General features: G+C 39.1%; 1 protein-coding gene across 2 annotated transcripts in view; it reads left to right on the top strand.

The window, feature by feature from the left end:
• Positions 1 to 13458: 13458 nt before the first annotated feature.
• FIGN (fidgetin, microtubule severing factor) overlaps positions 13459 to 24733 on the top strand; it is a 135686-nt gene continuing 124411 nt past the window's right edge. Inside the window, exons 1-2 of one of the 2 annotated variants that reach the window (XM_043576913.1) lie at positions 13459 to 14123; positions 14905 to 15074. In XM_043576913.1, the coding sequence (XP_043432848.1) occupies positions 15050 to 15074 (25 nt within the window). In that variant the 5' untranslated portion in view covers positions 13459 to 14123; positions 14905 to 15049. The remainder of the gene's footprint in view (positions 14124 to 14904; positions 15075 to 24733) is intronic. The other variant, XM_043576914.1, reaches the window with a different exon arrangement.

The following is a 24733-nucleotide window of genomic DNA, read 5'->3' as shown; positions in this document are numbered from 1 at the left end:
CCACACTTTGAGAAATGCTGCCTTAAGGAATATTAAATACCCCCTCCAGCCTTATGATTTACCCATAGATAGAGATTTAGTTCTAGATTTCCACATTTGCTTTGGTGGAGACAAGTGCCCACTTTTCAAAAGCACATTAAAGTTATCAAGGTTCTTGGAAACATGCTTTGAATTTGTATATGTATATTATAATACATTATATATACATATATAATTCTGCTTCAATTTTAACCTCAGACCTGAATAAATTCCACATTGCATATCTTTATTTTCTGAAAAGGATGACTGTGATGTAAGAGAAAAAGTCAGTTACAGGGAGAAAACAAAAAGAAGAGAAGCAGAAGAGGAAATAGAAAAAAATACCTGTAGAGGAGTCCAAGTCATTTTCAGTGTTTGCCATTTTTAAAAATTTTTAAGGCTTATTCATTTTTCAGAGACAGAGACAGAGCACGAGTGGGGGGCGGGCAAAGAGGAGGGGGTGCAAAGAGAGAAGGAGACACAGAATCTCCGAGCTTTCAGCACAGAGCCTGATGCGGGGCTTGAACTCACAAACCGTGAGATCATGACCTGAGCTGAAGTTGGACGCTTAACCGACTGAGCCACCCAGGCGCCCCATCAATGTTTATTATTTTTAGTTTGGCCAAAGAAACGAGTGAAAACTGGATTGTTGAAAACTTCACAGATTTTGAATCGTGAACATTTCTCAAGCAAATGAAGGAAAATGAACATAAAAAATAGAAACACATCGGTCCGACTTGTCCCCTTGCCTCCATCAATTTAATAAGGGGTTGACATTTGAAAAAAAAATGTAGTCAAGATCTAGCAGTTTAACCGAACAATAAACAAGCAGAGCTCTGCTGTACAGTGTTTCGGCTCTGCTTTATAGCATGAGGAACTTCAAATCTAATTAGGATGGGAAATTTTGCCTGAACAAGTCTGAAAAGTATTGAGCAATTTCCTAGCAGTCATGACACTGATTCTGGGTATGTACATACTAGAGCTAAGTTCAGCAAGGCACAAGGGCATAAAACAGCACTGCAAGTGAGAGGGATAAGAGCAAGATGTAATAAAAAGCGCAAAGACTTTGGAACAAAATAGAAGTGGGAATAATATGTTCCATACAGTCCCGCCATTCACTAGATTTCTGCCCTTGGTGCAAATTATTTATCCTTTTTGAGACTCAGTCTTCTTACCTGAAAATAGAGATGAGAATAACTTTTCCCCCCAAATTATAGGAACTAAGTTAAATAAAAACCCTAGCTCAGTGGATATCCCATAACGAATTCATATTTGCTCATCCGCAGAGATTACTTTAAGAATGTTGGAGACACAAACGCCCACATAAAAAATGAGGGAAAAAACATAGCGGAGATGTCTGTTGTTATGTTCAGTGCTGCTTGGTAACTAAAATATCATCCAACAATTGGTTCTAAATGCTATGTTGGCAAACTGCGTGAGAACAATTAATAATTACCTATTTTCTGAGAGGTTTGAGATGTTTCTCTCTGGCAATTTCTTCCATTATGGCATGTGAATATGCTGGGTGTTTTGAGACATTACCTGAGGTTTCTTCCTCTGGGCGTCCTCCGCGGTTATGTCTATTACCTTTATGGCACCATTCACCATGATCCAGGGGAGGGAAGATAAAGTGAAGGCAGAAAAGAGTCCGCTTTGAGTTCCAATCATAGAGACAAATAATCTTGAAAAACAGGAAAGACAAAGGATCTTGAGGGAGTACGTTTCTGAAAATTACAAATGAAAAGCGTCTTCTTACAAATGAGAAGAAGAAAGTGTATGCCAAAAAGTATTGAGTTGAAAAGGATACAAGATACAATAAAGGATTCTTTTTCCAATACAGAGAAAAATTAAAAATTCCATCTGGACTGAAGGAAGGGGAGGAGATGGAAGAGGATAGTGGTGAAAGGGAAGGGCTTGGGGCATAAAAGGAGTGTGAGAGGATAGGGCTGAGTTATAGACACAGGCTTCCTCTGCCCCCTTCCCATCCTCTGTTCTCACAAATGCCTGTGCAGTAGGAGCAAGGAGTGAGTAAGGATAGGCCTAAGGACTGACTCTCAGAGAGCAGACACCAAAAGTGGTGTGGGAAAATATCCAAAAGATTAGGGAGCCTCTGAGAGAGAGGCAAAAAAGGCTGAGAGAATTTCAGTGGAGAAGAAAGCACATGTGCATGTATTGACAGGACACCTGACCAGATGTAACTTGGATCACACAAGCGGAAGGCCACACAAAAGGATCATAGATGCTACCGCAGATATATCTGAGATAGAGTTGAGGCACCAAGGCTGAGTAGAATGAATTAAGCCTCAGTGAAGACAGAGTGTGGCTGTGGGCCAAGGCTTCCATGCCAAAAACAGGCCCTAGAATGCCCCCCATACGAAGGGAAAGAGAAAGGAAAAAAGATTCCTAAATTAACTGAGCGCATCTCCAAAAGAGACTAGGAGAAATTGAAAAGACTGAGTTTAGCTTGATTGAGCAAGGTGACTGTTTTTTTTTTTTTAATTTTTTTTTCAACGTTTATTTATTTTTTGGGACAGAGAGAGAGACAGAGCATGAATGGGGGAGGGGCAGAGAGAGAGGGAGACACAGAATCGGAAACAGGCTCCAGGCTCTGAGCCATCAGCCCAGAGCCTGACGCGGGGCTCGAACTCACAGACCGCGAGATCGTGACCTGGCTGAAGTCGGACGCTTAACCGACTGCACCACCCAGGCGCCCCGCAAGGTGACTGTTTCGACTGCACAGAAGTTATAGAAAAATCTCATACAGTTTGTGTCTAGATTTTGTTGTTCTTCAATACTACACCCACTAAGACACACAGCCAACACCAATCTTGTGGAATATTATTACCCTGAAAGTAGGTTTAATGCATGATTAATTATAGAGGTAGATAAAATTCAAGAATATTGCAGGAAAGAATGGAAAAGGGAAGAAGGAAAAATGCTCTCACTGTGGCAAGAGAGGCACATGTAGCCTTCACGATGGTGTCTGACAGGAACATGATGCTCAATTGTTTAGCTTTAAAAGGTATACTTATAATAATTAAAAGTATAGTTTTTATTTTCGAAACGGTATTTGTAGGCAGGCATTTTTTAAAGTTGAAATCATGCCTCCAATACATTTAAAATGATTCAGTATTCATACATGGCTTCTTCTCCCACCACTTTTCTGTCCCCTTTCCCTCCCTGGCCCTCCTTCTGGGAGGTAAACATTGGTAATGATTCCATAGAAAATTGTTTCAAGTAAAAGCTGTCCTTATTCTTCTGTTTGTCAATACAGTACAATGACATTTTACAAGTTTGAGTTCACTATCCATACTTTGTCATCACAGGTAAAAGTTAAGTCTTACCTTAAAATCCCCAGATTTCCAAAAAAAAAAAAATAAATAAAATTTAAAAAGTACAATTAAAATAAAAAAATGAAATAAAATCTCCAGATTCCATAACAGAACTTGTAACGCCCCAATGCTTTACTTCTTTGCTGATGCAATAGTGTCTATCCCAAATTATTTCTGTTGCAATTTTTTTCTGTTGCAGTTTTTAATTCCCTCTTCTCTCCAGGTGCTAAGAATAGCTGGTTGGACTATCAGGGAGTATCTTAATTTTACCTCTTTTGCTGTTTCTCAGCTCAGTGGACTTAACTCCATTCATTCAATCATTCAACAAATATTTACTGAGGGTCTGTCACGTGCTCTATTAGTTTAAATTTTTTTTTAAATTTTTTTTTTAACGTTTATTTATTTTTGAGACAGAGAGAGACAGACCATGAACAGGGGAGGGGCAGAGAGAGAGGGAGACACAGAACCGGAAACAGGCTCCAGGCTCTGAGCCATCAGCCCAGAGCCCCACGCGGGGCTCGAACTCACGGACTGCGAGATCGTGACCTGAGCTGAAGTCGGACGCCCAACCGACTGAGCCATCCAGGCGCCCCTATTAGTTTAAATTTTTAAAGAAAGTTGGTATTTCATTAATTTTACTATTATATTTGACCAATCACCATCTCTATTACCTGCTTAAATTGGAAAGCATTTAAATGTTTTAATTAATGTTCAGAATAGGAGTTCCCACATCCCAGACTCCTGATCACTTCTGAAATGATGGCCTCATACCTGTGCTATGAGCCTTTGAAACTTAGGAAAAGTCGGTTCTAAAAATAAGGATATAAATTAGATCGTAAGAAACTGATTCCTACCCATACAGCTGGGCTAGAAAGTACAGGAAGTAAAAGAGGGTCTATTTGTTGTTCATATACGGGTTGTAATGTGCAAACACTTTCATTCTGTCGTGTAACAACCCGGGGGTGGTGGGGGGGTGAGGGGAGCACCATTAACAGCAACTGGGGTAACAATGGGATTTGGGGCATTACACAGAATGGTGGCCCTATACAACCATTTTATAAACTCTGCGGCCACAGCTCTGCTCCTTCTTTCTTGATGAGAGGACTTCAAATGTATTTGTGTGCATATCAATAGGTGACCACTTTCTCGGAATAGGTACTGGTTATGATTCATCTCAGCCACTCCCAGCATCTCACTCCCCTGCTCATCATGGTTTAAACACAGAAATGTGACCCAATAATGGTAAGAGTAAATCCCCTGATGGCTTCTGGGAAAGGGTTTCCCTTAGAAATGAGGAGATATGGAAAACAACACTCCTCCTCGTCCGTGGCACGTAGTCTTGTCTCTAGTGATATCTGAAACTGTTGCACATATAATGTGGAGGAAATGTCACCAACATGTTCAAGATAGTAGAGCAGAAACTGAGAACTGCCCTACTCACAAATTTCTAATGGGAGATAATAAATTCATTAGCACATAAGCTGCTGTGGATTGCTCCTTCTTTTGTTAGGAGCCAAAAGCATTCTTGCTGAAAGTCATGAATTTGGCTACTCCATTCATCAGTATGGAAATGGTGGGATAGAAAAGCTCTGTAACTTCTTGACATTAGTGAGTAGGAAGCATTTAAAATAAGAACCCAAAAACAGATTTCTGGTATTGCCAGCTGTCTCACGCTTGGACTGCAAGTCAATGACTGAATTTACCAATGACATAGTAAACATTCAGTGTTTGCCAGTTACTGTGGGAGGGTCGGAAGACTAGAGTCAATAAATTAACTTGATTGTTGTTTATTAAGCTAATTGGCTCCAATACTTGACCAGAAGATAGTCCAGCCTCCTAAACCATATTTGACCCACATAACAATCCTATGTCCTCCTAAGAGCTCATTCATTCCTCTCTTCCAGAACTCATATCCTGGCTTGCTTATGGTTCTCTTCACCCTCTCTTCACCCAGATAGTTGCAAATCTGATTGTTTCATGGGTATCAGACCTCATTGGAAAATGAAAGATAATAGCTATGCTTATCAATGATAACTAGTCAACTACAGCCCAGATTTCTCCTACGCAGTACAACCCGATTTTGGAAACTGATAATAACAACAATGGCCACCACATTGGTAAGAAGCATTTGAGATAGCAGACGCATTCTATTTAGAGATGGCTTTGTCTGATTATCTGTGTACCTATGCTAATGAGAAAGAGTGACTAAGATTGCAGACTATTTCTCCATTTTACATGTTTTGGGAGTCATTCTTCACATCTGTTGCCCCCTAACAGGAGAGAGTACCAAAAAAGGAGGGCTTTTGAGTTAGAATGCTCTAGTCAACCAGCACACCAGGTCACTTGATAATGGCTGGCCTGGCAGGCGTCCAATGCAGGGGATACTTCATAGATATTCTGTATGTCTTCACTCCCGTGATGACTATAAAGTATGGTGGAGCATTTATGTATCAACTCACACACACACACGCACACACACACGCACACACACACACACACACACACACACGAAGGAGAAGAAAAGTATGAAAAAAGGAAAGGTGGATGAAAATTACTATCTGGGGGGAAAACCCACAGTATTTAGGGTTCTCAGGAAAAGAATTTTATTTTTCTTCTTTTGAATTTAAAAAATGCACATGGCTTGTGGCCTTGAGGAGAGAAGCACAGGAACAAGGCGGCTTTTGTACTCTATTAAGGTTGAGATTAAAGTCCCTACTGATAAACTGAACATTCTTTAAAAGTGACCAGAAGCAAACAGTGTCTGTTTGCTGCTACTTTATTACAAAGACACCACTGAGAATAGCTAAGAATATACTATTTGATCTTTAACAGGTTGACCAAATGATTGCAGTTGGCTCCAGTACATGAGATGCTTTCTGCAAATTATTGTTTCTGGTTATAAACCTTTATAATATCTCAGAATGAATTATGTATGTATTTCATGTTTTCTTTTCTGTTATCAGCCTTGATGTTCTCATTTCAAGTTTCACCCTAGCCTCCTAATAATGCAATATTGAGGCCATTCAGACACTAATTATGCCTCCGTGGCTTTTTTGAAATGACTAAATCAGCATCAGTTCTATAATTATCATTAGCAAGTTTGTATCAGTAGCTCACATCACTTGAAAAGCTCAACTTAAATGATTTGTGAATGTACTCATCTGATACATTGAATACTCTCTATAGATACACACAGGTGCTTGCATATTGCTTTATGTAAAATAGAAAGTCTGTACATGTATATTGCATGAAATATATTTTCAATGCAATATTAAAACATTATTTCCATAGCTTGAAATATTAAGCTACGCAGAGACACCCAAGATACCTGCGCTTTAAAAGCTCAGTTGGGGTGAACGGTATAAGGAAATAGAAAACTATTACTCATACTTAAGGGTAGATCTGATGTCTTCCTCATTTTCAGTGTGTTCAAATAGGAATATGGCAAAGATGATTGACAGGAAGAAGTATCCAAATGCAATTCCTCTGTATTTTCATTGTTTCTGTTCTTGAATTATTGATATTGCCAGTAGTCATTTGCCATGAAAACAAATCAAGTTATGTATGGCAAGCACTTCCCTGAGTGTAACACTTTTATATTTTTAAAAATGTTTACAGTGTACCAATTTTATAATTTAACAAACTGGCAAACTGGTGGGGAAAACAACTCTGGCAAAAGAAAAACACCGTACAAATTAAAAATCTTAATTCTGTAACTCAAACACAAATACTGTGCAGAAAAATATTACAAGAAAAAAAAAATCCCACCAGCTACTGAGAGGAGAAGCTATGAAGATTCCTTTGTAGCACTTAGAAGGGAAAGACTCACCTTAAACGGGAAAACCTGATAAGAATTTCTGAATTTAGGTCTCTTTAGGAATAGGGGGACATACATCAAAAGCTGAGCCATTGTACTTCCCGGTGACAATCTTTTTTTTTTTTTTTTCACACCACCTAATACTGGATCCTTGTTTTGTACAAAAAAACTTGTGCCAGGCTGTAGTATTTTATGACCTACATTATTACCCTCTGGGTAGTGAAATGATGGTGCCAAACTAATTATTGCTTTGTCTAATTTTAAATCCAGGTCTATGGAGATTAACAGCTTGCACATTAATTCAAAGCACCAACAGCCCACCTAACCTAATGCTGTTTTAAATGAATTAAAAATCCTGTTTAGGAAACTTTAATATACTTTAAATGAAGAAAACGTGCGTCTATATTTTTATGCAGTATATAAAAACCAAACTCACTTTGCTTATTTTGCTTGCTCAAACATACTCCAGGGAGGAACTTTTCTTATCTTCAGGCATTACTTCTCTCGAAAATGAAATACCTGCTAAGCTAAAAGCACAGCCTGAGTGGAACTAATTGTAAAGTGGCAGTGGTGGGGGGAGGAGGGAGGCCACATAATGAGAAGAGAGACTGTAGAAAGACCATGTTCAGACGGAGGGGGAAAAAAAAAAACCCACTCGATTCCAATGTATTGTCCCTTTTTATATCTTTGACATTAAATGAATGCCTTTAAACACACTGACATTTTGTAATATTACAAAATGAACGTGCTGTATTGAGCAATCAATACAAATAACCCATCTATAAAAAAGGCAAGGAAGCATATCACCAAACCCTACAAGAAGGATTGACAGTTTGAGGGACCAGAAAATGATAGACCATTGCAATCACTCCCCAGCTGGGCTCCCCGTTTCCAGTTCTATTAGCTGTATCTGCGTAAAGCAGGTCTCGGACCACATAAATCTCTTGCTTAAAAACCTTCCAGAGCTCCCTGTTGCCTACCTACTGAAATGCAAACCTCTCACCCAGGGACCGAATGAAGTTTCTCCACAATGTCTCCCCAATTCTCATTTTTTCCCCATTTCCCCTTCTGTGCCTGTGTAGAGCAAAGGTTCCACCCAACTAGATTAAATGCTGTTTTCTTTTGCAAAGGCTCTCATGATTTCTTTCATCACCGCCTGCCTTTGGGCGTACCTACTTCCTCTACCCCTCAACTCATTAATTTCTTCAATAAACATTTATTCAGGATTGTCACCATTTCGAGCACCGTGGTGGGGGCAGGGACACAAAGAAACAAAACCAAAGCTGGAAGTTACAATGACTGCCTGCCTTCAGGGAGCTTTACAATCTAACAGAGAGGTCAAACAGAAAGATACTTTACATAAGACCTTAAGGGAGAGAGAGAGAGAGAGAGAGAGAGAGAGAGAGAGAGAGAGAGATGGAGTCTGAGGAGGACCCAGGGAAAAGCTGCTGAAGTGACGCCCCCAGCCCCTGCCCCTCTCTCAAAGGTTAGGAAGCCTTCTTAGAGGAGAGGTAAGTTCCCCACAGAAGAGGAGGGAAACCGGAGTGAACAATGGAAAGCAAGGCACAGAGGGAACAGACAACACGACAAACGCAGAGTGCAGACTACAAGCAGTTTGTTGTACTGAAGCTTAAAGACTGAGACTACAGAGGCCAGGAAAGTGGTCCTCTCCCTCATCAGAGAACCCGTATCTTCTAGACAGACCCTTTTATGAGTCACTTATTCACTTTGAACTATATTTATCTGACTTTATCCATGAAACGTTAATGTCAGTTTTCTTTAAATTTTCTGCAATTTTTAGTACAATACTTTTAACCACAGTACGTGTTCAGAACTATATGTACTTTCTGGTTTTATTTATTTTGAGAGAGAGAGAGAGAGACAGAGAGAGAGAGGCAGAGAGAGTGGAAGAGAGAAAGAATCCCAAGCAGGCTGCGCACTGTCAGTGCAGAGAACACGAACCCTTGAGATCATGACCTGAGCTGCAACCAAGAGTTGGATGCATAACCGACTGAGCCACCCAGGCGCCCCCTATATGTACTTTCTAAATGAACTTGAGAATCATACAGAGTCAGGCAGAGGGTGCAACAAATAATGAACACTACCACCATTCTAAGAGTGAATGATGGGGTGCCTGGGTGGCTCGCTTAAGCGTCTAACTTTGACTCAGGTCGTGATGTCACGGTTCGCGCGTGGGTTTGAGCCCTGCATCAGTGCCGGGCTCTTTGCTGACAGCTCGGAGCCTGGAGCCTGCTTTGGATTGTGTGTCTCCCTCTCTCTGCCCCTCCCCTGCTTGATTCTGTCTATCTCTCTCTCAAAAATAAATAAACACTAAAAAATAGTGAATGAAAATGTGTAATCCTCAAGTGATTAGAAGAAAACACTTTTGTATAACCAAGAAAACATCTCATGTGACTCCCTCACAGGATTTTCCTGTTGTCTCTTTTCTTGCAGGGTTAGGCCACCAAGGAGATATATGGGCCACTCTACCTGTATTCAAGTGTAAATCTAATAAATTGAGCAATTTTACTAAAATGAGGTCAAGGTCGTCACTAGTTTTTTGGGGGGTAGGAAGGGCCATAAGGATGTTTTAGTATTCTTAGTCGAACTGAAGCACAAATGAAGATCCTTAAATAAACTGCAATTTTATGCAAGCATAAAAATTTATTATAGCAGTAATTTGCATTATGATAAGATCTACTTTAGATTTTGTGAGCGATAGGAAAAACAATGTGCAGGTCTGATAAACAGCTAGTAAGTCATGGAATGTTTTGGAAACAGGATCGTTTGGAAGAAGATATTAGTTGTTTAATGTTTTGTTAAAATAGTTAATAATTGAATTTGAAGCTAACAAGCAGAATGTATAAATTAAATTGAATTGTGTTTAGCATTTCACGAAAAACGCAACATTATAGTCACCCAAACTTGTTTTTGTCTTTAAAACATCTTGTCACCCTCATCTTCTTATCTTTGCTATGCTCTGTCTACCCTCATATTTTCCTTCTCTTTTTTTCTTCTGTCACATAGGTACACATCTCTGCGACTAACCTGGGTCAAATTATCCTCAGTCCAGGCACGCCAGAGTATGGTCATCTGCAGAATTGTATTCAATATCACCTTGCTTATTTTCTTACCCTCCACTGTGATTGTTGTTGCTTATTGTGTATTGAGAATAAGAATGGAAAACTAGAAGAATCTTTCCTCCCTGAATTAGCTTAAGAGGAACACGCACATGCGCGGGCGCGCACGCGCACACACACACACACACACACACACACACACACACTTTTGAAGGGAAAAAAATAGTGATGCTTATTTTTCTTTGGCTTACTTAAAAAGCTCAAGTCAGTATACACTGTCTATTAGAAATTCATTATATGTGTTCTCTCTACATTAAAAAGAAATTAAAATGAAAAAAGAAATAAGCAATGGGCTTAATGCAGTGGGAAAAAAAAAGTTGGTCCCAAAGGCTTTTCACGGAGTTAACGATTTTCTTGACTAGCCAATCCACTTTCTTCAGACACTCAATTTCTTATTTCTCATGTTGTCACAAGAAAAGCTTCATAAAGTACATTGTAGAGATGGATATCAGTTACAACCAGAAACATTTCTTTTGAAGAAAAATTTTAAAAATAAATGTGGATAAAATATGGTGACCATTAAAATGTTCATCATACCACGTCATTAAAGATCATTTTCCAACAACAAAACCCATAAACATTGTGCTAGGTTTACAAAGAATGCATCGTTTTGAAAAACAAAGTCAAGTTTCATCTTCCTTTGCAAAAAAAAAAAAAAAAACAAAGTAACTGGAGAAAAGCTTTATCCATATCTTAAAAAAAAAAAAAGCTAGAAACAGTACAGTGACAAACTCCATTGTGAATCTTATTAGTCATGCAAATCCCATAATGTATATTCTATTACGTAAATATTTTTTCCCCAGAGTATATGTACTTTTGGACAATTTTGAAATGCTGTGTAAATACATGCACTGCTCTTTTGAATAGTTTCCTTTTCTTTGCTTCCAAAGTTAATTATATTCATTTGTATGTTGAATGATGAATTTTATAATCTGTATTTCAAATGAATATACAAAGGCATTGAAAAAAGTAGTACTTATCGATGAATAAACTGCCAACCACACTTTCTCTTGCCCCTTTTTAAAAGCAGGGCTTATTCTGTTTTTCAGATATTGAAAATGATTTGCTTTAACTTGATCATGATTTTTTTTTTTACTCAGTGGATATTGCAGCATATATTCTTTATTTGGTATTTCAGTTTAGGTAAGGGACTGTAAATCCAGGACAAGGAATTTAGTGTTAAAGGCTGATGAGCTTGGGACTTTTTTTTTTTTTTTTTTTTTTTTTTTTTTTACAAATAGGGACTGAGCAGTTTTGCTTGAATTGCACAGAGCATCTGCTCTGGGTCCAGCCGACTTCTCGTCATTCTCCAAATGGGCAATAACTGGAATTTTAAGTTCTTCACAGTTGTTATTTTTTAATTCATCTGTACTCAATCCAACAGTGACCCATAGCTATTTTTCTACACTTATTTCTTTGTGGTGAAATCCAATGGGCAACTTTTCCTAATATCGTTTTCAAAGCTATCTTGTAAAATATAACTAAAGGGGCTTCAGTGTTCTCTGTTACATCAGAATAAGTTCTTCTGTTTTATTTTGAAACCCGGTTTAAAAAAAATGCACAGAAAGGTCAAACCCATTCCAAATAGAAATCTCATTCTTTAGAAATATTTGGTAAGATCTTGAATCACTTCTTTTTGTCTTTTAGATTCTGTCATCTGCCTAGATTTAACTAAAATAATTTTTCTTTCTCATTGTGTTAGCTAAATGCATCCATTCAATGGCTCTCCATTCACAGGTAAGAAAATCACAAAAGGAGAATGAAATTAATTTCAAAGTATAAGTGTGGTATCTTTTAAAGGCTGCATTTCATCATCTGGAGAGCTGCTACTTAGTCTATTAAAACTGTAGCAGAGAAGCAGGGGGAAATGTGAACACCGGTTATGAGGAGGGTCAGTCCTAAACAAGTATGTTTTCGTTTCCAACCTGCCTTCAAAGGTAACATTTTCAGCCTCATGGGTTCCTGGTCGAATATGTAATTTGCCTCTTTCATTCTTAGCTTACTCGAAATGGAGCGGACTGGATGTCCACCAGGCCAAAGCATAAACTTGCCATTTATCTATTAAAGTCATATTTAATGAAAACGATGAGAAATTATTACCTCACTCACTCACTTTCTCATTACAATTCCTAAAGAACTTTGCCGGGCACATTATCTCGTAGACATCATGATCAAATGTTATTGTTTGCTTTATTATCTCAGTTGGATGGTTGGCTAGTCTAGAATGAAATAGGTTGAAGGCAATACTCGCAGCCTAGAAGTCTGAATGAGGTTCCCATTCAAATGATCCTGGTTGTTTGGGGGTGGGGCGGGGTGATTAGTAAACCAACTGAGCTTACACTGCATAGTAAGCGTCTGGATGCAGCACATTTACATCTAACAAGAGACCCCAGAAAACGTGTGTGTGTTTCTTAAACCTTATGTTCCGAACAAAAGGCTATCTCAGCAACAGACAATCAGCACTGCATTGCTCCCTGGGATGCGAGCAACACACTCAACTGCACATTTCATTCTTCCTCAGCTCCCAGCACCACAAAGCCCCTACTCTCTTCCCACTCCTGGGTCCCCAGCTTGCTCCCTAGAAGGGGGTTGGGAAAGCAGGAGGCTAACGTCTATGCTGGCGCACCAGCCGCCCGCACCGGGGGCCCCCAGGCGCTGCCTTCCCCTGCCCGAGCCGCCTGGGGGAGGTAGGGAGGGGAGCCAGGGAGCGCCAGAGTGGACCGCACACCTAGACACTTAGGATTTTATTTATTCACAAGGAGGCGGGGGAGGGGAACTGGCTTAATTCGGATTTCCCCCCCGAAGTTGCCTCTTCTTGGCAGATGAAGTCATTTTCTGGCTGGTGTTGGCGGCCCAGGGGAGAGTGCGGGTGAGGTCCCGGCTCCCCGGGCCAGATCTTGTCCTGCGCGCGGAGTCGCGGCCGGGTGGGGAAGGGTGGACCCGCCGCAGCTGTCGGGAGGGCCGGGAGCGGGCAGGGAGGGGCCCGCGGGCGCCAGAGCCGCGCAGCCGGGTCCCGGGCCCTCCCAGGCTGGCTGGGGCGCGCAAGGGCCGGCCGGTCACGCGTGGGAAAGAAAGGCCCCTTTCCCCCGCCCCCGCCTGCCACCCCCCCCCCCACCCCCACCCCCGGGCACCGCTCCCCTTTCCCCAGCTTGGGCCGCCCGGGTCTGCGGGCAGGGAGAGCTCCGGGTCCCCGCGCGCGTAATCATGACCTCGGGGCCCCCTCCGGGCCGCGTGAGCGCGTCGGCGAGGCTGGGCGGCCGCCGCGGCCCCGGCCGTGTAACATGACCCGAGCGGCTGGCCGGCCAGCGCGGCGCGGCCATTGAGCCCTCCCTGCCCATGAATCTCTGGCGCGTCTCTCGCTCGCTCGCCCGCTCGCCTCCCGCCTCCCTTTCTCCCCCTCCAGCTCCGCGGGCTCCGTGCGCCTCTCCCTCTCCCTCCCGGTCCTCCCGCTGCCCGTCTCTCTCCACTGCCCGCCTCTCGCCACTGCCTCCCGTCTTCTCTCCCTCTCGGCAGCCTCCGTCTCTTTCTCCCTCTCTCCTTTGAAAACTGATCTTTGGCTCTTAGTGTGAAAGTGATTTGAATTTGGCTCGGCGGCGCTCTGCGCCTGCGCCCAGCCTCTGGCATGCTGGCTCCTTCCAAGCAGCTGTTTTGGGTTTGAAATTCCAACATGGCAGAGGCTGCAGTCCGTCTTCCCTTCAAAAACTTGGAATGATTTCAAATCATAGGCACCTTCACTTAACCCTAGCCTCCATTCATCAGCAAACACATCGGATCGATGCTACGCTAACCTATCGGGTTTTTGCTCCGCGCGTTCAGGTAAGAGGAGCTTCGTAGTTTTCCACCATCGGCTTAAATTTTGTTTTTGTTTTTGTTTGTTTTATTTTTTAAGAATATAAATACATGCAAGACCCCTAATAAAAAGAGATCTCCGAGTTGTGCCGTAAGCATTAAATTTGATTTGCACTCGCTTCTATTCTGTACGCCAACCTGCTGTCTAATTTCTCTGTACAAAGTAGCCCTGAAACATTATAATGCATATTTTTGCTGCTTAATCATTGTAACAATAGTATTGGATTAAGAGTTCGCGATAGCAAGAATCTCGTTTTCCGCTATATTGGGCTTACTTATTACTATCTTTTTACTTCAAAAATAAAAAAAAAAAAATAAGAAAGCGGAGCCATAGGGTGGGGCTAGACTTTCTTCGGGAACTAACTTCTAAGTAAATAAGAAGTGTAAATAAGAATCTTGCTCACACAAAAAGTTGAGGTTAAATTACAGTCTCGTGGCTGGGGGAACGTGAGAATGTCAGAAGATCGGTTGCAGAAAAATGTAAGCACATCATCTTGGAGGGGGTACAGCGTGGTGGGCGTATTGTTGGCAAGGAACGGGAGAGAAAGATGTATAATTTAATGGTATATACAATCCACTGATCCTATTACCGTCCTCCCCGGAGCTCTTGTTAGTTTCAATGGGAGTGAGTGAAATTGACATGGACTTGCATTCCTGGTCATGTGCTTTTTTTCCTTTCTTTCTTCTCCTGTGATCTGAGATCCCCTTTTTGTTGATGTTGCTTTCCCCCTTAATTATATGCATGTAGGTTAAATGAATACCTGACGAAAGGGCCCACGTTTCAAGGCAGTGACATTTGATAGCTGAGAGGAAAAGTGGCTTTAATGAAAAGCAACCTTTGGAATTCCTGCTTGTGAGAAATCCAATTCAGCTTTTTGTGCTGCCAGCAAGAAATGATCAGTAGCACCAGTGTTTATGGTACGTCAGTTTTGGAATTTACTTCCTTTGCATCTAAATAGGAAAGACAAATTAAATAGCATGATAAAAACCGTTGAAGACGCTCCTTGGGAAGCAGATGCTTATCATGTATAATTCCTCTAATATATAATATATATATATGCATATTTTAATCTGTCAAAATGCTTGTTTGCTTTTGCTATCACTTGTTTATATATCAGTTTTGATTAATAGATTACTGGAGTCCACTTTTACCGGTTTTAGCAGTAATCTCAAAGTTACGTGTTACTAGTAATACACTATATAACCGCTGAAGTCAAATGGTATGTAAATTAGTTAAACTCAGTGTGGGTTTTTTTGGGGGGAGGAGGCTGGGTGGAGAGGGGAGAGGGCTGGAGTGTGGGGAAAGAGTGCTTACTAATGAAAGTATATATGTATGTATGTATGTATATATATATATATATGTATATATATACACACACACACACAGAGCTGGATGAAAAATTTTTTTTCTCAACCTATTAATGCAATTTGACTATCTGCTCTCTGGATGATTACACTTTGTGGAGTAATCAGTTCTTCTGAGTGTGGTTTTTTTGGGTGAGTGAGTGAAGGGGTATCTTTTACATAAAAATAAAAAGTATGTATTTTTTGATTGCTTTAAGTCCTTAATGCCTGAAACAGTATTAGTTTCTTTTTCCTTGCCATTCACTTGTCTGCCTGTCAGCGCTTTTTACTTTTAACCTGTGACAGAATTAAATAATCAAGCACTGAAATTGACTTTGTTTGAAATCGCTCTTTCCTCTTTCTTCACAAAAAAAAGAAAGAAAGAAAGAAAGAAAAGACAAAAAAAGAAAGAAAGGTCAGATAAATGGAGTGAGAGGGGGTTTTCAATAGCTCTTGTGACTGTGCTGTGGGTACACTTTGTGATATTCAATTAAGACGAATAGAGAACAACAACAGCAGAAAGATGTTAAAAGTATTTTGCACAGGCACAGGATATGTCCACTTTACACTGGGTTGGTTTTTGTTGTTGTTTGTGTGTGTGTGTTTTCTTTTTCTTTTTTTTTCTTTCTTTTTTTTTTTTTTTTTTGGTTACATTTATCCCACCACCATGCATTCACCCTGCAAAGACAGAGAAGGAAAGGGAGAATATGAAAGAAAGAAATAGCAGTGGGGCTAAGCTGCCAGGGGTCTATAATGTGGCCGTGGTTACTGCTCTCTCATAACACAAATGTGAATGCAAGGAAAGGCACTGCAAGACCGTTGCGCGACATGCACTTCTGGTTGGACTCTGGTGACTATTGAGCTAAACACACACTGCTCTCACACTATAGAAAGGATTTGAATTTTGCATTTGGAACTTGTTGACTTTGAAGCGATCAATAAGAAGACTGTTTATTTTAGATGCACATAATTTGCCCTGAGAAATGTTTTAAGGAGGAGAGAGCACAGCTTTTTTTCCCCCGGAGCTGTTGGAGCGAATGGGATTGCCAGATGGGCGATTTCCCTCTGTGATGTTAAAGCTGTAATATATATTCAGAGCAGATTGGGCTGCTGCCTGTGATGAGGAGGATATTACATTTATAAATTTTAAATCGGAGCTCGGACAATGTGCTGAAAGCAGAAATTGGATGGTTTGACTGTTCACCGTATTGATACTTAAAGGTGATTTCTGGGTAGTAGTAATAATAATCATTGCAGTAATATGTAAAAAACACGTTGGGGTAGGCAATCATGTAATTCACGACATTTAACAGCAGATTTAAGTGTGTAAATTGCCCCCCTCCCCTGTCCCTGCTTACTATTAAATAATAGTCACATCATTTATTTCTCTGCGTTTAAATGCTCGCTGTGCAAATGATGGTCGTGCAGGAGCCTTATCACATACCAGAATTCTGAGGAGGAAAAGTTTATATCTCTCTATCTGTGTCTGCCTATAAAGTAGATCCTTGTGTGTATGTATAAAGTGCATTAGTGGTTCCTATTTTGTAATTCTGTTACTCTGATTATTTTTGGATTTTGTTGGTCTCCAGTGTGTGGCCTAAAGGAACCAGAGCTCCAAACCTAAAAGGCTGGGAAGGGGCAAGTGCTCACACTTTGCCAGCTCTGCTGTTGCAAATTAAAAGTGTGTTGTGGTCAGGAAATGAAAGCTACAATGTCTCTTTTGAACAAGTCGTTTATCAAGAGAAACATCTATCAGGGACTGCCTTGTCACGTTGATTCTCTAAAAGTTAGGTCCGAGGTGGAAGCTGCTTTGATGTTTTTGATCCTAAATTTAATACAACTGCAAAAAAAGCAAGGATATTATGACCAGAATAGATTTATAAAAAAAAAAAAAAAAGATTCCTGGAACCAACAAGATCTGTTTGTTAGTACTGTACTATGTGTGAAGTTTCTTTGGACATGAGAGTTGAAAGGTTGAAGGGGAAAGCCTAGCCTTCATAAACTGATAGTTGTTACATGTTTATAGCTGGCTTCTTGGTCCACAGGGACGGTTTGAAAACAGATTGTTTTAAAGGGAAAATTATTCGGAGAGGGGGTTTTGCAACAATATGCAGAGAATCGGAGTTGTCATTCATTCAAATTTTAGACTTGCCCTCTTCCTTTCATCTTCTCTTTTCGTCCTTTATTGCTGTTTCCTATCATCATTATATGGGTGACATACCCGCTTTTCTTTGGGAAAGAAAGATTTTTTTTTTCTATAAAAACCATTTCCCAAAACGTGCTTGCTCACATCATCTTTATTGTTTATTAGTTGTGCATGTTGGTGGTTATCAGTGTAAACTGCATGGACTCACTCAAGTCTTTTGGAATTTCAGCCTAAAAATAGAGGTAGGTAACACATCAACCAGGCCATGTATTCTTGAGTACTGAATATGGTGCATGCATTATTCAGATTTTGAAAGGTACTGTTAAGAAAATGACCAATTAAATTTTTATTTATTTTTTTATTTTATTATTATTATTATTATTTTATTATTATTATTATTTTTTTTTTGTGAAAGCAGTTAAACGCAGCCTGCTTCATTGTGGGAGGCAAAGATAGGAGAGAAGTTTTCCTTCCTTGAAATAGTTTTTGGATACTTGTCTTACACTGCTGTGGGCCACTTGGTTTTTCATTTGGATCTATCAACAACTAGGCTCAGAGACCTCGAAGAGTGTGGTGGGAGTTTGGGGAAGTGTAATACTTGCTAATTAATCATGTCCAAAATGAAAGAATCATAGCAGGGTAATAAAGTCTCATTGTTGTTTTCCTGGAAGAGGGTAAGACTTCTGTTTGGAAGCTGTGTTTGTGAGTTGACTTGCTTTTTCTCTTCTCCTAAAAAGATAGTTTATAGAGTCTCTTTGGAATTGTTTCAGGAACGCTTTTTTTTTTCTTTTTTTGAAAACAGAATATTTTTCTTTCTCCTGACTGTACAGAATCAGTGATATTCTTAAAATCATCTCTGGTACCTTCTGAGTGAAAACAGAGATTTTTTTTTTTTTTTCCTTTGGTTGAAGACTCCAGTGACTGAGGGCCCAGTAACTGGTTTTTGGTTTTTTTTCCCCCTATAAATAGAAAACCTCTTTGTTGTTTTTATTCATGTCAGGCAGGAAATTTGAAAACCTTTTTGTAGGCAGTTACTTCTGATATACATACAAGAGAGCAGATATTTTATTAATTCCTTATAGATAGTATAAGAGTATGACCAGAGGGGAGGAAAGTAGTGCCTCCAGGATTTGGTAGAGACTATCTGTATTATAACTTGACATTTCTAAGACAGTTTAAAGTATTTGCCACCTGAAAAGACATATAAGTGTTTTCATTACAGGCAAATTCTTTTTTTCCCTGAGATTTGGTGGTTAGCTTTTGGATTTTAGTATTGTGTTCAGTTTTATGCATGGGGACAGATCCTGAAAGTTTACGGGCCTGCAACATTTTTTGGAATTTTCATCTCAAGGTGAAGACGGCTATGCTAATGACTCCCTATTTTTGTCTGTGAGTGTTTAGATGCCTTGAATGATTGCCTAATTAAGTAATCAGTTTTAATGGTCTGAAATCAGCAGAATTGCTAGGTATATTTGAAACAATTGCAGGCTTTTATGTTTTGTATTTTACAGTTTGTTCTCAGAACCTTGGTTAATAGAAATGTTTGCTGTTTTGCCTTTGATCAATATGTTCTCGAGTACAAATATCTTATACTACTTTTATAAAGTACCACATTTATTGTTGTAGAGCAAATAAATGTAATTATCAGGAATTTAAATTGATTTATAAATTTTTGATTGGGAGAAATTGTTCTATAGACATTTGTATGAAATATTGACTTATGTTACTGATCGATAAGACTTGATTAATCAGCATATCTGCTTTTTTATCTTGAGTCATTGATAAGCCAGAATAAACAAATGGCATAGGAAGCAAGGCAATTTTTTTTTTCCTTCAGTTCAAAAAACCTTAATTTAATCGTCTGTTTCTTTGGGGGTATTTCAGGGCTAATGTTCCATTAAAATCAGTTCAACTTAGAAATTATTTAGGGGTACTACTTGGAAGACTGCAAGTCCAAAAATTATTCTGTCTTCAATTAGCTCTTTCTCTGTGTCTCTTTCTCTTTCTCTCTTTCTCTTTCTCTCTCTCTCTCACACACATATAGCTAAATTTTTATCCCTATGAAAAATGAAACTTTTTTTTTTTTGAAAAACAAAATAAATGCCTCTTTGGCAAGTGCTTTTCATGGTTAGATTTTATAATTTTCCTCCTTTTTTTTCCTCACCTTGAATTTTTATCATTAGCTTTTTTACTTACGGTAGAAATTTCAAGCATCGCTGCTTTGACGTGATTGCTGATTACTGATCTTTTGGTATTTTTGACGTTATCATTCAAATGGCAATTTTACTTGAAAGATGCTTGCTGCAAGAAATGCAGATAGCGGAAATAAGAAGTAGGCAAGAATATGGTAAAAATAAATTGTCCTGCTAAGTTTGAGGCAAATCAAAGCAGGTGGGTCTGCTGTCTCCTTAGGGCAGCACCACAGATGCCTGCTCCGGAGCCCTGTCTCAGCACAGCACATGCGTACCATACCTGTTGATGAGGGTCTTGGCTAAGAGACTGAGGCGGCAGAAAAGCTAGGTGATCAGAAACCATCCAAACATGAGCTATCGTATGGCACTTTCTGTTAATAATATTTACATATTTTATGCAACAAATCTGTTTGTTGTCTTCTTACTTGAATATTGACACTTTGCTTAACATTGCATATGGTAGGCTGTTGTTTCAGGGTATATTGGAAGCAGTACGTTCAAAGGAGAATTTCAGTTAAGATGTATTTATGTTAAATATGTGTACAAATGGGTATGTTTGCTTATATTTGGGCCACTGTGACTTTCACAAAGCATTTATAGTGTTAACTCTTCCTATCATTTTCGAAACTGATACGTGTTGAGAGTAGTATGCATGCGTGGTTTATTCTATGGAGGCCCAAGGTTAAAGTGTTTTCACCCTGCAACCCAGCTTACGTATTTATATTTTTAGGTTGAGCAATCTTTGTTAGAAAGTATTTTTGTATGATATTGGGAAATTTGCTGCTTATTGGAATTTTGTTCTCATTTTCAGTCAAGAGTAGCTTGGGGTATTAAAAGTTATTAGTGATGGTATATAGCTTACAAAGAATATTTTCTTAGTGCAGAATGCAGAATGTGAAATACCTAGAAAATGTTTTCTTCATATCGAAAACACCTTTACTTAGTTCCTTTCTTACGAGCTTTGACTTCTGCTGGTAATGTATGGATTTACTCCATGGCACTGGCTGATATATTGCTGACAAGAGAACAGAAACTCCATTTTCTTCACCCGCCAAAAAAGAAAAGAAAAAAAATCTCTCTCTTTCTCCCCAGATTCAAGTAATGTTTGCCGTATGTCAATTGGATGCTTTTTAAGCCACTGACAATTGATTAAGTGCCATATTCATATGACCATAAACTCATCTGAGAATAAATGACCTCCACTTTCATGCTTTGGCTCATAAGGAGGTATCATTCGTGGAAACAGTAACATTCAAAATACAAATTTAAAAGTAGTGTAATGTGAAGCCATGGGTTTCCAGATGTAATTGTAAACTTTTTGCTATTCTTTTGATGTATCTTTACCATCAACATGCATTGTCACCTTCACCTAGGGCTGGCTACATAATTTCTGGGGCTTGGTACAAAAATACGACGTGGGGGGCCTTGTTCAAAACCTGTTAAACATGTGAGACAGAAGCAGCAGAGTATTATACCAAGTGCGGGGCCCTTCTGTGTGGGACCCCGTGAGCCTACACAGGTTGCAGGGCAATGAAGCCAGCCCTGCCTTTACAGCCCACGAACTTTCATTGAGGGCCTGCTTTCTGGAAATCACTGGGTTTGCTACTTAGACACTGACTATCCCACAATTATTCCATGTGCCTCTACCTAAAGAAGCACTGATGATTACTTAGTAAGAGAATCAGTGGTAAATGGACCATTGGGTATCTTCTGGTCTTTCTATATCTGAGTTGGTGACAGAAATAGTTGCCTTTATCTCATGTTGCCCCTTGCCTGATATGTGCTCCATATATCTATCCCATAAACTTTTGTGCAAATATTCTTAAAAGGAGCCCTGTGTTTTGGTGTTGTTTGCGTATAGATGCGTACTTAAATTTCTATTCCCAAGCTCAGAATGGTTGGGTGGGAAGATTTTGGTAGGAAGATTTGTAGCAAGAGCCTGGGAGTTTCTCTGTTGTCAAGTCCCACCACTAACCCACCTAGGTTTCAAGCACAAGTAAAATCAGTATTTCTAGCATCGAATCCTAAATTATCAAAACATACCGAAAATCCTGACCAGTGAGAAATAAAAGCACAGCTCAGTGAGTGCCATTCAGACAAAAGGGGCCAAATGCAAAAATAATTACCTTGTTATAACAGTAGCAGCATTGATATTTTGACATTAGGAAGTAGCATCGTAGCTATATAAACACGTGGTGACAGCTGTGTTAAAGATGCAAAGTAACTTCCATGCAGTAGCATCAACCTTGTGGTGTGTTATATTCGAATTGTGAACTTGGTTTCTGACCCCGGAATGAAATTACCCCCTTTTCCTTGAATAATAGAGTCACTAGGTAGGACCGCTTTCTCCTTTGATTTGAGCCCTCTGTGTGGAGGGGTGGACAGGACGTTTACATTGTCACTTCCCAAGATGCTTCTCAATGAGATCAAGCTCCATATTGAGATACCTAAAACTAAATTGTGAAGTCAAGCGGCTTTTTTTTTCAAATCAAAACTGAGATCCGATGGAATGTCCAGCAAGTAATGGATCTGAGTGCACTTCAAGCTCCACCATTTATTTTCAAAAGGTATTTCTCACATCAGATGACTCTGCCAGGAAAGGAAATATCAAAGACCTCGGAAAAGTAACTATTCTTTTTTTTTTTTTTTTGTAATCCAAGACTGGGGGGCAGGTGGGGGGCTTTAAAGACATTTCTGAGGAAGAAAAAAAAATGGAACTTATTTTGGATGCTTTGTTAGACTTTGTGGAGAGAAGTACTACATATAAGACCCTCTAAGAAGAAAAATCTTTGTCCTGTGTAATCGCAAGCCATTGCTCTCTCGGCAGATATGTACTTCAATGAAAGGAGGCTTGAAAATAACTATTACAACAGTGTCCCATTTAATTATAAATTCACCATGCAGTTTAGAATTTCTTTTTGCATTAAAGGCATTATAAACTTGTCATATTTTGATAGTTGGTTAGCCAGGATGCATGTTGTGCTGTGTTCTGTAACCTACCTACAAAATCTGTAGTGTGATTTAAATCGGAACCTGTCTTTTCCCGCCTTACTCCTATCCTTTACTATATTATATTTTCACAATAAATGTCTGGCCTTAAAAAAGGATTAAACCAGGAATCTGGGTAAATGTGTGGCAATATAGTGCATTGTTATGCCCCAAGTAACTGTTTTATTTCCCTTTTATTCACTTCTCTCCCCTTTCTGTTTCAAATTGAAGTTAAGATTGTAAACTCTTTCTCTTAGATCATATACCTGAGTGATGCTAAATTATAAATCTTAATTAGGTATGATTCACTGATTTTAATCTTACAAGATAATTATTCTGAATAGGATAAAAGGTTCCCTTCAGATTGAAGGCATTTTCATTACAAACCCCATTTAAGATCAAACAAAGACCATTAAATAAACAGAATACTCTTATTCGTGTAAGCCTAAGAGTTACTATTTTTGAGTTTAAGTATATGAATGAAGAAATAAAGGTATGGACAGGGCAGTTTTAGTGTTTGCAAACTTTAAGTGCTTTTGATAAATTTTACTGCTAGGAATTACATGGATCGAAAGGAATCTTTTAGATAAAAATTACAGTTTTGATTATCTAAATGGAATATGCTCTTGAGCATGTGCATAGATACATCTCTTTGTGACGGTATCGATGTCAGGGACACTTTTGGTATTTCTTTATGAGTAATTAGGTTAACGGGGTTAGTTAGAAAATGTATCCTTTCCTGGAAATGAAAAACTGCATTCAAGCAAAGGTAAAAGAGTAGAACATATTCATGACTTTAAGTACTTAAAAAGATATTTTATGAGTCATTTGGAAGAGTAATACCCAATATGTAACTTGTTAAGAATAATAGCCATTTTTACTCTTTAAAGCATATCTATATTAAAACTGACTTTCTGTTCATGAGTTGCAAATCTGGAGTCAATTTTAGGCCCAATTTACAAAAGATGTGGGTCTAATCCCCTGCCTGGATCATGGTATCCTACGCCAAGAGTGTAGGTGCGAAATTCTTCTTTAAAGAGAGGTTTTCATTTGCATTATTCAGAAGATTTAGCAACATTTTTGAGGGGCATACTGATGTGACCCAAATGGAGACATTGGGACCCTGAATGACCTATATCTTTGTCTGATGAACTGGAAACAACAACAACAAAAATATCACCACCTTTGGAATTTTATACTGCTACATGAATAAGTACTTATTCTTTCTATGGAAAGATTTTAAATGTACTAAGAGTAAGGGCTCCCTAATTGGAAAAAATATGCTTTATGTAATTATATGAATACCAACTAGTCACCGATATGAATTTACTTACGATGGGTATGATAGTTGCACTAAAGAATCTTACTCAGAGTGGATGTTGAGACTGAGCTAGTGTCTCTCGAGAAGAAGAAAAATTCTCTACATATGCAGAATCCCTTTTGGGATTTTTTTTTAACATGAGCATGAAATCTTAATCAGTAACATTTAAGCAGTTCAAGTATTAGGGAAAAAATTCTAATTTGGAAGTTCTTTATCATGCTTTGTTCTTTGATTAAGTCCTTAATGAATTCATACAATTTGTTAATGGTTGTTTTGCTTGTTTGTTCTATTTTTGTGTTGTTTTATTTTGTCTTAAGATCAAAGTAAAACGACCGTGACGGGAAACTATTTTGTACTGTTTGTCTTGAAAAATATCTAGTGACAACACTACAACATGTAGTATAGATTCACTTATAATGATGGGCAAAAATCCACAATTTTACCCCAATATAATTCTGTCGTTCTGAAATCTACCTTACGAAAATGCCACCATTCCTAAGCATATGGTAGGTATTGCTGATGTGTCCTTGTAATGCACATGTGTACCTAAATACATATATAAATATATATATATTTTTGTATTTAA

This window comes from Prionailurus bengalensis, chromosome C1 (genome assembly GCF_016509475.1).
Source record: "Prionailurus bengalensis isolate Pbe53 chromosome C1, Fcat_Pben_1.1_paternal_pri, whole genome shotgun sequence".
NCBI classification, from domain to species: Eukaryota; Metazoa; Chordata; class Mammalia; order Carnivora; family Felidae; genus Prionailurus; species Prionailurus bengalensis.
This window is presented reverse-complemented; position numbering and strand designations above follow the sequence as displayed.